This window comes from Aspergillus brasiliensis, assembly GCF_001889945.1.
Source record: "Aspergillus brasiliensis CBS 101740 unplaced genomic scaffold ASPBRscaffold_4, whole genome shotgun sequence".
NCBI classification, from domain to species: Eukaryota; Fungi; Ascomycota; class Eurotiomycetes; order Eurotiales; family Aspergillaceae; genus Aspergillus; species Aspergillus brasiliensis.
The window spans coordinates 268,361-282,083 of NW_027137445.1; the positions used below are offsets into that span (position 1 = coordinate 268,361).

At 49.5% G+C, this 13,723-nt stretch overlaps 5 protein-coding genes across 5 annotated transcripts; 4 read left to right on the forward strand and 1 right to left on the reverse strand.

The window, feature by feature from the left end:
- Positions 1-64: 64 nt before the first annotated feature.
- On the forward strand, positions 65-2,205 carry ASPBRDRAFT_73611 (uncharacterized protein; the record flags this gene model as incomplete). The annotated part of the gene is made up of 4 exons (XM_067629219.1): positions 65-190; positions 416-646; positions 711-1,098; positions 1,159-2,205. The coding sequence occupies 4 exons, from the start codon at positions 65-67 to the stop codon at positions 2,091-2,093; spliced, it is 1,680 nt and encodes a 559-aa protein (XP_067480410.1). The 3' UTR covers positions 2,094-2,205.
- Positions 2,206-2,616: 411 nt separating this feature from the next.
- On the reverse strand, positions 2,617-4,390 carry ASPBRDRAFT_493390 (FAD-dependent oxidoreductase). The gene is made up of 3 exons (XM_067626316.1): positions 4,256-4,390; positions 4,132-4,200; positions 2,617-4,067 (listed from the first exon to the last, which is right to left on the reverse strand). The coding sequence occupies exons 2-3, from the start codon at positions 4,177-4,179 to the stop codon at positions 2,871-2,873; spliced, it is 1,245 nt and encodes a 414-aa protein (XP_067480411.1). The 5' UTR covers positions 4,180-4,200; positions 4,256-4,390; the 3' UTR covers positions 2,617-2,870.
- A 460-nt stretch (positions 4,391-4,850) lies between these two features.
- On the forward strand, positions 4,851-5,703 carry ASPBRDRAFT_173568 (SDR family NAD(P)-dependent oxidoreductase; the record flags this gene model as incomplete). Its single annotated transcript, XM_067619752.1, has 1 exon — positions 4,851-5,703. The coding sequence occupies one exon, from the start codon at positions 4,851-4,853 to the stop codon at positions 5,652-5,654; it is 804 nt and encodes a 267-aa protein (XP_067480412.1). The 3' UTR covers positions 5,655-5,703.
- Positions 5,704-5,907: 204 nt separating this feature from the next.
- On the forward strand, positions 5,908-8,501 carry ASPBRDRAFT_493470 (Zn(II)2Cys6 transcription factor). Its single transcript, XM_067626317.1, has 5 exons — positions 5,908-6,385; positions 6,442-7,285; positions 7,352-7,508; positions 7,575-7,920; positions 7,975-8,501. Exons 1-5 carry the CDS (start codon positions 5,973-5,975, stop codon positions 8,168-8,170), a joined length of 1,956 nt encoding a protein of 651 aa, XP_067480413.1. The 5' UTR covers positions 5,908-5,972; the 3' UTR covers positions 8,171-8,501.
- Positions 8,502-11,887: 3,386 nt separating this feature from the next.
- Positions 11,888-13,209, forward strand: ASPBRDRAFT_121888 (uncharacterized protein; the record flags this gene model as incomplete). The annotated part of the gene is made up of 5 exons (XM_067617469.1): positions 11,888-12,076; positions 12,126-12,162; positions 12,217-12,284; positions 12,345-12,721; positions 12,789-13,209. 5 exons carry the CDS (start codon positions 11,888-11,890, stop codon positions 13,207-13,209), a joined length of 1,092 nt encoding a protein of 363 aa, XP_067480414.1.
- Between the last annotated feature and the right edge of the window lie 514 nt (positions 13,210-13,723).

The window sequence follows — 13,723 nt, forward strand, 5'->3', positions numbered from 1 at the left end:
TATCATATAACTCTTGGAATTCCTCTAGCGGACTCCAGTTCCACTGGGGCCATAATTTGCCGAGATGCCCGTTTCCGATTCCTCCGCCTCGCGTTTTCTACTATGTCTGGCAGCCGCCGAGGCGCAACCTCCTTCTTTCATGTCACAACGTGCTTTTGCCTCATGGCAACGACATGGCAGATCTTCCCACGTTTCTCAAAGGCTAGACATGAAGGCCACCTGGGGCCGCTTCCTGAGAAAGATTCTGGGAGCCACGCTTTTCCGTCGCTATACCCTCCGCGATACCTTTAAGGCGGCTCTTTTCTGTACGAGCAATTCCAAAATCAATGAGACCAAGCGTATCGCAGATTCAAAGATAGACCTTGAGGCACTTCATCGTTTCACCTCAGGTCGTTGGCTTTGGAACGAATGACAGCAAGTTGACTGCCGCTATGTCAATTTCGACCTCTCAACTCTTCTGCAACTAGCTGCCTCTGCGATCGGACCAAGATCATGCATTGAAGTATTAAAGATCTCAGAGGGCCAATATAACAAAGTATTTCAGCTTACCATGGACGATGGACGGAAGATGATTGCGAAACTTCCAAATCCCAATGCAGGCAGACCACACTTCACAACGGCTAGTGAAGTTGCAACTATGGACTTTGTATGATTGCTTTCTCTTTCTACCGCAATTTTCTTTTTGCGCGCCGACATTAATTTTTTACTAGTTGAGGAATGTTCTGAACCTCCCTGTTCCGAGAGTATATGCATGGTGTTCTCGATCAGAGAACCCTCTCGGAGCAGAGTATATCCTTATGGAAAAGCAAGCTGGTATCGTACTAGCCGACGTATGGGACACCATGAAAGGGAAGCAGAAGGTCCAAATCCTGGACCAGGTTGTTGATATGGAAAGGTGCCTAGCAGCTACGAAATTCTCCCGGTTCGGAGCATTGTACTATAAAGACGACCTTCCTGATAATTCGGATGCTGCTTCGCCCCTATACGTTGATTCAACTGGGAACGAAGTGCGGAGCGATGAATTTGGCATTGGTCCGACTAATCACCGTTCTTTCTTTGACATTGGGAAAGGCGACTTGGGTATTCGACGTGGTCCATGTAAGTTCATCTCCAACCTATAATGTTTTTATCTCGTGCTTATCCATGTACAAACTTTAGGGTCAACCGTCGCAGAATACATGACAGCTATTGCGCGGAGGGAGATTGAAGCTGCAAAGGCGGGTCTCCGATATCCCTTAATGCCCGAAGGTCTCTTCTATGGACCCCGACGATACCAGCCTAGCCTCTCCAAAAAGCTCTCCGCGTTGGAAAACTATCTTAAGGTGGCATCTCATGTTCTCCCGGAAAATAAAGCTACCCATGCATCAGTTTTATGGCATGGCGATCTTCATTCGCAGAATATATTTGTCGACCCTGGAGACCCAAGCCGTATTGTGGGGATTATTGACTGGCAGTCTGTCAGTGCCTGTCCGTTGTTTATGCAAGTTGGGCGCCCAGCGTTTCTTGACTACAATGGCCCGGTTCCTAAAGACTTGGGGAGGGTCCCTTTACCACCAAATTTTGACTCCATGGATCTAGATGAACAGCGGAAGGCAAAGGCACTCCATAGAGCACAGACACTGCACAATATTTATCTAGTTCGGTGTCTTCAGAGCAACGAAACGGTCTTTCAAGCAATACAGAGCCAGAACACTCTCCGGCATCAAGTTAGTGTGGTGCCAGGATTAGTCTTGATGGACTACGAGCCGCTTCTCAATGATTTGTTGAGAGATGTCGGGAAAGAATGGGCACATATTGTTGGCGCGGGGAGGGATAGCAGCTCCCCTGGAATACCATGTCCATTGCAGTTCTCGGACCATGAGATCCGGCAGCAGGAGCAGGATGGAGAGCTATGGGCCCAAGGTGTTGAACTCATGAATGCATTCGTTGACGACACTGGCTGTTTCAAACATTGGGATGGCAGGGTTAGTAGCGAAGATCATGAAAAGTCTAGGAGAGAGCTAGATGAGGGGGTGAGGAGGTTTCTGAAACGCGAAGCCAGGAATGAAGAAGAACGTAGGGAGTGGCTCAAAGCATTACCATTTGTGGATTGAAGTATGCCCCAAGGTGTTGCCGAGATCGCTAGATCGTGATGGGGAGACGGGTTGAAGTATGGAAAGAAGGGGCCCAAATTCAAATACGGTAAGCCAAGTTCCGACGTCCAAGATAGATAATGTCCGGCAAGTCTTCTGTCGCGACATAAAATCCATATGATTGAATAGACACTCAGCATTGAAAGACCCCTGAGTTCCTAATAGATTCGGATCCAAGATCTAAGATTTGCTGCGTCGAAACGACGTCAAACCAGTGCGATCTTATTCCTTCAGTCCAAAGGGATCCATCACAACCTCCTCGTCTGTGTGTTGTCGCTACGCAGTCCTCTTGTCGATTCCGATGGATTGTCGCAGGATGCTAGAGCCTTGATGATATACAAGGTTCCGCTCTTGTTACCTGCCAGTTTGTGAAAATGTGGAACATTGGCACCGCACGCCCAAGCCTCCCCCCCCCGTTGTTTCACACGCTAATATCTGGTATATGCTGCAAAAGGACAACTACGGCTTGAACTTCTTCAGTTGCAATGTTACTTCTTGTCGACGACTTTACAAGATCTGATGTGGATGTGCCAAATGACCTCAACGGAGAAGATGATATATTGGTTCCTCTCGTCCAGTACAGCTCTAGGCCGGGCATCTTATTTACGCATTCATACAGCGCAAATATGTGACAATGATTGAGATTAACATGCATGGATCTGTCCGGCGAGACACAATTGGGAATTTCTGGTTGCTAAACATCGACTACAGGCGGATATAAGCATGAACAGTTCACCGTTAGGTCCGAGTCCTGATCCATGCGGCTATCTCGTCGTCCATAGTCGCTGAATAGAGCCATTGTAGGTCCTCCGAGGCGTGCGACTCGGGTTTATCGTGGTGTTGGTTGCGTCTCTCAGCCTCAGGAAGCCTGCTGGCGTCTATTGCAGCGGCCATCCTAAGGATAGCATCTATGCGCGCCTGGCGCAGGTTTCGCCAAAAGGATAGTGCCTCGGGAAGGTTTGCCCGGGGTGGGAGCGAGGTCAACAGCAAGGCCAGCGTATAAGCATCCTCGAATGCCTGATTGACACCCTGGCCTGAAGAAGGGGGCATGGCATGAGCGGCGTCGCCGATGATGATTGTGCGTCCAGTGGCAGACGCCCACTCTGCCAGCTTGGGCATACGGCGGTAAGGCCAGAGCAGAAGTCCGGGTTTCCTTGACGAGAGCTGGTCCATAATCAATCTTGCTGGCGCATTCCATTGCTGGTAATCCTTGCTGAACAGATCGTACATCTGGTCCGGATCTGCTGCCAATGCGTCCCAAGCGGCGCGGTCAAGCGCTGGGTGAGAGAACTGTCGACCGACCATGAGATCCGAGCCATCCTTTACCTCAGGTATCATAAACAGAGACCCTGGGATATCCTGGATGGTACACGCCTTGTCCGACTCTTCACTAAGCCATGGAACAAGGTTCGTTGGCAGATGGCCGTAGACACAGGCCAAGCCCATGTACTCGGGTGTTGCTTCAGTAAGATGCTTGCGTACGGTCGAGTGGATGCCGTCGGCTCCAATTAACAGCGAGGCATGCTCCTTCCGGCCGTTGATGAGGAAAGTTACGCCATGGGCTGTAGGAGTATCTTCAACCACCCCTTCGAATCTCGACTCGTATTCGACAGGCACCTTACGTTCCTTCACAGCCGCTCTCAGTATCTGTTTCAACGTCTCCCGATAGATGCGATGGTTCTTGTATCCGTAGAGCCTTTCTGTGGCGAGGTTGGTTTTGCGAGTAGTGTTGGCTTGGGCATCTTTGAAGGTGTGGGACTCGGTCTCATAACTCCGGGCTTTCACTTGCTCCCAGACACCCAGACGATCGAGGACTCGGCATCCATTAGGCCCTAGGGTCACACCACTGCCGAACATCTCAGCGTCTTCCGCTCTGGACTCGTATACACGGCATGGGATGGACCGTTGACTTAGGGCGATTGCTAGAGCAATGCCCTGGATAGATCGTCAGATACGCAATACTTGTGCAGGAGAAAAGGAAAGCAAGAGAAAGACTTACGCTTAGTCCTCCGCCGATTATGACAACGTTATCGAGTATGTCAGTCATGGTCGCCTAAACCGGATGTATCTATAGACAGAAATGTTAGATTTGAAGTTAGGTTTGCTGGTACTTATATACATACGTCTGCTGATATACTCTACTACTCTACTAAGTTGCATTCCGCGCCTGTGAGGGGACTATCTACGGCAAAAGCCGTCCATAGGCTATGGTAGCTTCTATGGGATTGGCTCGGTTTTGGTACCTTTACCGAAATCATACCCACCTATAGTTAATAGACTAGTAGTACTAACGTTGGTGCAAATAAACAACGGCCAACCAAGGTTCAGCTAATTAAATCATCCAGGCTTTTGGGCCTAGTTCATGTCGATCTATGTCGATGCAATCGGAGCCCGGCAAGACCGAGACCCGACAGCCTAAGGCGATATCGCCATTATCAAGCCCACCCAGCTCCCACGACTAGAGGATGCTTATACTACAGCGTCTCACTATGATCCCTGTTGTCGTAACATCTTTCGATTAAAAGGCTACGGTAATTTTCTTCGTCTCTATGGAGTATGTGCCTATGGTTAGGCCCACCATTGCCGCTGATTGTAGGGCCTCGTCCGGCCCATAAAAGAACTCTCGCGGCGCACATCTAGAAGAATGGTATAGCTCTCTCTCTCTCTTTCTTTACGTTTCTTGTCAATCTAGTATCCGACCGGCCTTTCCTTACCAACATGCCTCCTACATTCAAATCCATTACCAAACTCGGAGGTTCCCGTGTGATCATCTTCGGTGGAACGTCGGGAATTGGATTTGCTGTGGCTGCCGCCGCCCTCGAGCACGGGGCGTCCGTCTTTGTGACCAGCTCGAAGAAAGACCATGTCGACTCTGCCGTGGCAACATTGAAGTCCTCCTACCCCGGCGAAGAATATCATTGTCGCATCGCCGGAGCCGCCTGTGACCTCGGTTCGCCAGAGACACTGGAGTCGAACCTGATCGAGCTGTTCGAAGCAGCCACTCGGCCAGATACGACCAAGGAGATCCAACCCATCGATCATATCATCTTCACAGCAGGAGACCTCCTCAAGCTCGTTCCTCTGTCCGAGTCGACCGCAGAGTCTATCCAGGCATCGGGTGTCGTCCGCTTCCTGGCGCCGCTGCTTATCGGAAAACTCGCTCCGCGATACATGCGTGTCTCGAATCGGTCATCCATCACCCTCACCAGCGGCTCGATGGCGCGGAGACCGGAGAAACATTGGACTGTTCTTGCGGCCTATGCAGCAGGTAACGAAGGCATGCGGCTCGGGATGGGGATCGATTTGGCTCCCATCAGGGTCAATGTCGTGGCTCCTGGAGCGGTGATGACGCCGCTCTTGGAGAGATTGCCTGCGTCGGAGTGGGAACGGTGGCGGAGACAACTAATGACGGGAGAACTGGGGAAGGCGGAGGATGTGGCAGAGGCTTATATCTACTCGATGAAGGATAGGTCCGCTACGGGAGCTTTGATCGATAGTAGCGATGGAAGGTTGTTCAGTTAGAAGTCTAGCACAACGGAAACATCAATTAGAGGGCCGACGTAGAATTCTCCTGTAAGCTGTATAGTGTAAATTAAACCCAGAGACAGTCCTCTGCAACGATATTCACCTCCTGAATAAGCCTTCAAAGATCATCGTTGCTCCACTCGTCGGCGCTTCGGGTTTTGCGGCTTCTGACGGGCCGAGACACGGCTTGAAGATCATTAAAAGGGTTAGATATAGGAAAATTGAATAATCCTTCCACAAGCTCCATATCCAGAGTTTTGCCAGGATTCAGGAGTCAAATGTATTGGCATACACACTAGTCGGTCTCGGCAAACGATGGATTCCCCATCCTGCAGATTCACGTTTGATGTTCCCTTCCCGTCCCCACTGATTGCCTCAGATTTACTGTCGGGGCAGTATCTGGATATTGAGGCCATCCCTTCTCTTCCTGAACTGGACTCGCTTGAACCTGCAGATACTGCTAGTGGCCATCGTGATACTGTCGGAGCTGGCAGCCCTCACCGAGTTCAAATCCAGACTGATGGCTTACACAACAGTAACGAGAAGCCTGCCGTTACTTCCTCAGGTACGATAAGTCAGAAGCGGAAAAGACAGCGCTCCAAGATAGCTTGTCGACCGTGTCACAATCGAAGGGTGCGATGTGATGCAGCATCAGAGGGTGTGCCGTGCTCTAACTGTCGCCGTTCCCATGCTAGTGAATGTGTCTTCATAGACTCGAAAAGGACTCGGTCAGTACACCGATGATAAGCAAACGCAAGGCATATTCTAACTGTACGAGAAAAAGAGGCACTCAGGGACGTTTTGTTCGACATGCTAGCGACCCTCGGCTGGTACTTGCACAATCATCGAGCGTCGACCGAGGCTCATCCTCTAGTCATGACAGCAACGGACACTTGCTACTTGATAACACGTCCGACCACATTATTAGTGATTTACTGGACAGAAGCCCGGATACTCCCCAAGCATTTCAATTTACGTCTGTGGAGCAACCTTGTCCTCCTTTAGAAAGCGGCCAGATCGTCTTCGTTGGAGAAGCTTCTCCACTTACGTGGCTTGCCAGGAATCAAGTACCAGACAAAGCTTTTCATCGACCGATCGTTGGACGCCATGTTTCGGGAGTGGAAGAGCATTCCACTGCGCTTTCAGCCACGGCTGACAGTGTCTCTCATATGAACTCCCTTCAAAGTCTTCTCCTGGATGCGTTTTGTGCTCGGTTCCTCCCACTATATCCGATTATAGCCGGCACGAAACTCCTTCATGACTGGAGTCGCGGGACGATCCCACCACTTCTCAAATACAGCGTTCTCTTTATCGGTGCATTACATACTGCCGCAGAAGCATTCGAACAACTGGGCGCTTACAGCAAAGCCGACGCGCTGGACGCCATCTACTACAAAGCCAAGCAGATATATGATTCCGACACCGAAGCAGATCGAATATGTCTGATACAGTCCATGTTCATGCTCCAGTTTCGTTTTGGCTCCGAACCATGCTACAAGAATAGCCTTTGGTGGTCAAGTAACGCCGTCAGCCTCGCGCAAACTGTAGGCTTGCATCGTTCAACTCGACATGTTGCCCTCCCATTGGAAGACAAGCGGTTATGGAAAAAGATCTGGTGGGTCCTGTTTGTACGGCATAACTCTCTGACGGCTCTTCAGAATTATTGTCGAACAGAGCTGACGCTTGATTGACAGATACGTGACCGCCAAATCTCGTCCGGCACAGGAAAGCCAATGATGATTGACGAACGAGACTGCGATGTCGAAGATCTCACAACGGAAGACTTCGTTGATGGTGAATCAGTCGAAACCGCCTACTTCACTATCTCCCTTGTTCAGATCGCTAGAATCAGTATGCGACCCATACACACCATTGTAACTTCCATCAATCAACCAGTCACACACTAATACCATCCAGTCAACGAGGTAGTCCGCTACAAATACTCGCCTGCAGCATCAGTGAACCCATTACGCGAGGACATCAAAGCCAACATCCACTGTACCTTACAGACATGGCAAGCCGAACTAACACCAATAATGCGATACTGCACCATCTCTAACAGAAACCGCTTCGCCCTCATCCTTGGATTGGTGTATAACCAAACTCTATTACTACTTCATAGACCATCCCTAGCTGATGCTAAGAAGCCTCCTTCACAGCGTGATTTCACTACGGCTCTAGCGTTTCATGCAGCAGGACGTATCAGCGACTATGCCAAAGAAATACTGCAGTATTTCACAGTTAACGAATTCCCGATTTATGCGTGAGATTGACACTTTGTATGGTGTCTTTCCTAGGCTAACATATTCTTCTTCAGCGGAATGATCGTGTACTCGGCAATGGCTCTTCACTCCGCTGAGAGCGTACCATCTGAAGATGAAGGAGAGAGGAATCAACAGCAGAGGAGAAGCGAGATTTACAATTCTTGCGTTCTGGAATTCGAGAATATGTATCAGATTCTCCGGATGTATAAGCTTTACTTTGGGAAAACGGTGGACATTGGAAAGAGCTGAGATTAAGTCGCAAATTCGAGGGGGTTACTATGTTTTGCGAGTCCTCATTCTCTTGGAAAAAGGCTCATTGAGAGCCAAATGGGCTTTTTATAACACCAATACTACAGATCTGGTTGTATCCATTTTCATTCTGCCCTCAAAACCAAAGGACATAAATGCGCCTGGCACTGTCAATTTTATCCTGGACCAAGTGTTCCCCTACAGAGGTATATCGAGATGAGCATCTACCATGTATCAAACCTAGTATAAGACTTTTGACAAAGCGAGCACGAACTGGCTAGGCATTTGCTACAATCGCACCATTGATGCCAGCGAAAAGCAAGGTGTATCTGCAGGAATCAGGTCGATGATAAGGCAGACATGGCCTTGTTTTGGTCCAATCAGCCGAGCAGCTAGCAGATTAAGCGAGTCAGTAAGCAGCCGCGTATACAGAGCCACTCATTATATTGGTACTTTGAATGGTGCGAATGATTTAAGCCTCACATGGCGTACTCGCTTATGTCTGCAGGCAGGTCTGACACATGTGCTTGGTAGTTCGTGCAGCCGAGGTACCCTAGCAGGAGACGATACTAGACCCTGACAGGACGAGAAATGGTGCAAAGCACGCCCTCGACCATGGGGGCCACGTGGAAGAGCTAAGCAGTAGGCTAAATCGAGCAATCATGAGGCCGAAGAACGTGTGGGGGCCGCCGGGGGATCTGTCAGCCCTGACTTCCTCCGCCATCTCGCGCTTAGCCACGCCGCCAGCAGACTATCGTGCCACGTTTTCGCCCCAGAATGAAACAATTTGGCCCCTGTCGGGCAAGCAGTGCCCCAAGGGACCAGTATTCCTTCAGTTGCCGGGGGGATTTCAGAGCTCGTTAGCGAGTGGCAGTGGTGACTAACGGCCAGCCCGGCTTCGTATTTTGATAAATCTGTGTATGTAGGCTTATTCCAGACAAGCAGCCATTTTAGTGGTGTGATCGGTTAGCTGCACAGCTAATAAGATTCTTCATATGCACGCTAGAGGGGTTTGCAAGGTCTGATTCGAATACTGCCATTCTTGGTAAAGGCTCAATTTCTCGACAAGCGCTGGGTTCTGGTAGCCTATGTTGAATGCAGATAGTTATGAAGATGATGGTGCCTTTTGTTGACCAATTGCTCTCGACGAAGAACAGCACGGTGGTGAGACTATAGGTAGATCGTGGCGGTGAAGAGAGCCGTGCGCACATAATCAGACATCCAGCGAATACGAAAATTCATGAGCCATGCCTGCTGGCCGTAGAGCTATTGCGAGAGGAAAAGCACACGGAAGCAGTGCCTATTACCCAGGATATCATTTCGCGCAGTAGTGCGGGAGTTTCCAATTCAATATTCAGCTTTCCCGGTCGCATATGCCAGCTTACCCTTGCCGAAAGAAAAAAATTGGTTGGTGGGGGCCGATTTTTGTGCCTCTCCAAGCAGAGCAATGGATTACGGGATTATGTCCAAAGATGAGGCTCCGTCCATCATCGGCAGTGAGCAACAACCAATGCTAGTCCCTGATACCCCAGTGCTGTACTAGAGTGCAACTAGTGTAATTCTGTGCTGTAAACAGTCTCTAGGTCAAATGTCCCTAGCACTGGTGGAACTTCTAGAATAGATGCTGAGGGAGTTAGCCTAGTTTATTAGCCAATAATTCCCTTTTTTGTACCTGCAAACACGGCAAAGGTAGAAGCACAGCGTTGTTGTGATGCGGAGATGAACTGCATTAGCGTATGCAAAAAGCACAAAGGCATGAATAGGCTGTAAGGAAACTGGAGAAGATATGAAACATACTTCTGATATCCTAGTGGCGACATGCAGGTCGATGCCGACCCCAAGATCTTGCAGATGCAACACGCGGGGAAGTAGGAACCAACGGCATCTGTATGCTGATACTGTATGGGTGATAGGCGCAACAGAGATGGCTGTGCAGATCAAGTGAATATAGGCCATCTATCCAGCTGATGGTGAGGTTTCCTCAGAATGAACCGGTTTTACAAGGTGTTCCTCAAAAGTCCTGCGACAACAAATTCATTCGCTCAATTGATGCCGGGTTGGTGTCCAATAAACTGCTGAAAGGGCCTGGAGGAAGCCATCCGCAAACCAGGAGGTTTGATAACGAAAAGGAGTATGGGATGAGTCGACTATTTGACCTGATGGCTGCCACCTTGGAGTTAGCTGGAGATAAGTACCAAGTATGCGATCCACTGGTACGGAGATTGCAGGAATGGGGATACTCTACACTGACTCGAGCAGGTGGGATCACGAAGCTCATTCACACCCGTTAGCCGTGGAGCCTAAAGCTGCTCAATAGCTTCTGGAGACTCCCCAGCTGGCCTGACCGTGCACTGTTTCATAATGGTGTCAAGTAGCAAGATGATAAATTGTCATGGATGACAACTCGACACGAGGCCATCCCGATTGGCTTCTACAGCTGCAATCACGTGGGAGCCACGTGGACTCGGTCGCAACACGACAAGAAGTTGGACAACAAAGTCAATTCCATCTCATAGAAATCTCCGAGCTTTGGATTGCAATATACAACGCACTCACTGCTCAGGTGTTGGGGCATCTGAACGACCGTGACCCACGATGTCCCCGAATTTCCCGATCGCCTGTTTAGGTAGATCCCGAGTCCCGGGAGCACCTGCGACTCCATCAATCACTCTATGACCAAAGCGCCTCCCATCTCCGGCCTGGACCGACGGACGCGTCGGCACTTTCTTCTTTCTTGAAGGTATCTGGTACAATTATCCAATGATTCATAGTCGCAATCATCGCATTCTCAAGAAACCTTTCCAAATAGGGGCTAGACGCCGTTCCCACCTTTCTGGCAAGTGGCCCAGGTCCATACAAACTACAAAGTACCACTGCCAAAGACCAGCTCCGTTAGGGAGTTCCTCCGTGGTTAGCGCCCCTGCTACCTTAATTTGCTTGTTATATGCTTATAATACTTCTCCTTAGCTGCCTAATTGCGAGAGGTCACACAATTGAAAGAGCCATAATATCAGGCCACCGCTTGGGCCACGTGTGGACGATGGAGCTTCGCTGATAAGCCCTGCACGGTTGGGGCCGAAAACAAATCCTCAAATGCTGACGCTCAGGTCGACTTCTCTCTGTTGGTATCATTGATGCTGGGGTCACTCGAATGTCTAGGATCTGCACCATAGCGACAGAACTTCCCCTTCCCCTTCCCCCGTTTCTCCATCGTGCGCACTCCCGGTGGTCGGGGCGCAGTTCATTAGACAGCTAATATCCGACGACGACTTAGCGCGGTTCCAAAGATTACCTTGATTAAACCAAATTGCACCTCGATTGCAAGGCACTCAAGGTCTGACAGGCCCGGTGGAGATGGCCGCCAATGCGCCCCCACTTACCCTCAGCGTGGCCGGGAGAAACCCGGTGATCCTGTTTGCGACGCTAGCAAGTCACTGCGGCCGTGCTGGATTCTAGAATCCACGCTGTGCTGATGGAAGGATGGAAACCAGCCCCCAGAATCATGGTTGGATTACATCACTAGCCAGCGTTAGGGTCTACAGCCACGATCCTCGCATTGGCTGTCCTCGCTTTTCATTAACTTGCCCGCTCCTGGCCCCTAAATCATGAATAGATGAAAACCCTGATGGGCCCCCGAAGCCGGGTCGTCGTCTATGCTGGAAATTGTTCCTCCCACGATGCCCCTGCGTGTGCCAGATTCTCTGTAAAGCCACGGATATGTCTAATCCCTTTGGTGAGCCGCCCAAGGGCCTCAACGTCGAGGAAAGTAGCACGGGGAGAAATGATGCCGTCGTGGTCTGCATGTATGCCCTGGCCTTCGTGACCATTGGCTTTCGGTTGTTTTCCCGGGTGAAGGTTCAGCAGGCCAAGATAGGGCTTGATGACTGGCTGATAGTAGGAGCATTGGTATGTTGCATTCTCTCTTGTGAGGACTAAAGTTCTAATTAAACTATAGTTATCAGGTACAGCCAACATGGCCTGTGCAATAGCCGGTATGTAATAACCCCACCCTACTCAACGATTGACAGTACTGACATTATTCTTAGGAGGGCACTATGGCCTTGGGAAACATGTTTGGGTAGTCACTCTGGATGAGATTATTCAGATGGTGCATGTAAGATACCTCTCAGTAGCCTTCCCTTGAAGATTATCAAAGCTCACGTCAGTGCTTCAGATACTCTACGCCAATGTGCTCCTTTACATCCTCACCGTTCCGCTCATCAAAGTATCCATCATACTCTCATATCGCCGACTTTTCGGTATGCAGTGGACCATGTGGGCTTGCATCGCCCTGTCCATCGGCTATTGGATAGGCTGCTCAGTCGCCTTTCTGTGTGCCTGCCAACCAATCTCATACTACTGGACGCAATACAAAAACCCCCTCGGTGGCCACACCCGATATGATATCTATCCTTTCTACATCGCTCACGCCGTCGTCAACATGGCCGGCGACCTTCTCATCCTCATCGTCCCGGTTCCGCTAGTCTGGCGTTTGAAATTACGAGTCGGACAGAAGATTCAGATCCTGAGCATCTTCCTTCTAGGTGGCTTGTAAGTCAATCACAACACGCCCTCGCCGTCCTCCCTCTCCCTTAAACTAATTGTTTAACGATGACAGTGTTTGTGTCGCCAGCGCCATCCGCATCTACTACTTCACCTTCATCAACGACGTCGACGTCACCTGGAACCTGGGCAACGTTTTCATCTGGTCCAGTATTGAGCCATCCATCGGAATCGTCTGTGCCTGTCTCCCCGTCCTCCAACCACTGTTCCGAACAATCATCAACCGCAGGAGCCTGCCAAACCGAACCACCACAAAGGGTGTCCGCTTCGCACCCGATATCATGAGCAAGATCCACGGCGAGGATCGGAGACAAACACGAGAAGATGAGGCCGTATTAACGACGACGTCAGTACACATCGAATTGGACGGTGCAGGCAAGGGGAGGATCAGCGACGAAGAAGAAGCCGTGGGATATGATCTAATGTCTATCAAGGTGCAGAAGGATTTTCAAATGGAAGAAGAGCATCGTCGATAATATTATAGGGTGTTATGTTATTGCGGGTGTTTATTGGGCATCTCTGTTCCTCTGTTGGTTTTTGTTTAGCATATGGGTGGTTTTGTTTTCAGGCATGTACATACATACATAGACATACTTACCTCAGGGTATATACCCCTCCCCACTGGAGAGATAATACAATAATCTCCACAAAGACACGATGTTGAGTTGAGGCGTGCCATTTTTAGTGAGACTAGCCAATAGTATTCTCGTAATCTTACAAAGACTACTGCACTGAGATTGTAAATATCGAATTGCTCGTTGGCATCCTGAGCTGAGCTGGCTGGATCATACGTCTGAATCAGGTTTATTTCTATTTGCTTCCTTTGGAAGATGCTTGTGATATTATTATTTACTGGCCACTTTTCGAGAGATGCTAATTCTTGGTTTGCTATCGCTAGACATAAATGACTTATATATCACATTTATGCAATAAAATCGAAATATAATCTGAATAATTAACAATTGAAAGTAGTAAAACCAAGAAGATAGA

Excerpts from the sequence above, each read along its gene's own strand:
- ASPBRDRAFT_493390 (XM_067626316.1), bottom strand. The coding sequence starts at position 4,179 with ATGACTGACATACTCGATAACGTTGTCATAATCGGCGGAGGACTAAGC. Across the intron at positions 4,068-4,131 it reads TAATCGGCGGAGGACTAAGC|GGCATTGCTCTAGCAATCGC; the intron begins GTAAGTCTTTCT and ends CGATCTATCCAG.
- ASPBRDRAFT_493470 (XM_067626317.1), top strand. The coding sequence starts at position 5,973 with ATGGATTCCCCATCCTGCAGATTCACGTTTGATGTTCCCTTCCCGTCC. Across the intron at positions 6,386-6,441 it reads ATAGACTCGAAAAGGACTCG|AGGCACTCAGGGACGTTTTG; the intron begins GTCAGTACACCG and ends TACGAGAAAAAG. Across the intron at positions 7,921-7,974 it reads AACGAATTCCCGATTTATGC|CGGAATGATCGTGTACTCGG; the intron begins GTGAGATTGACA and ends ATTCTTCTTCAG.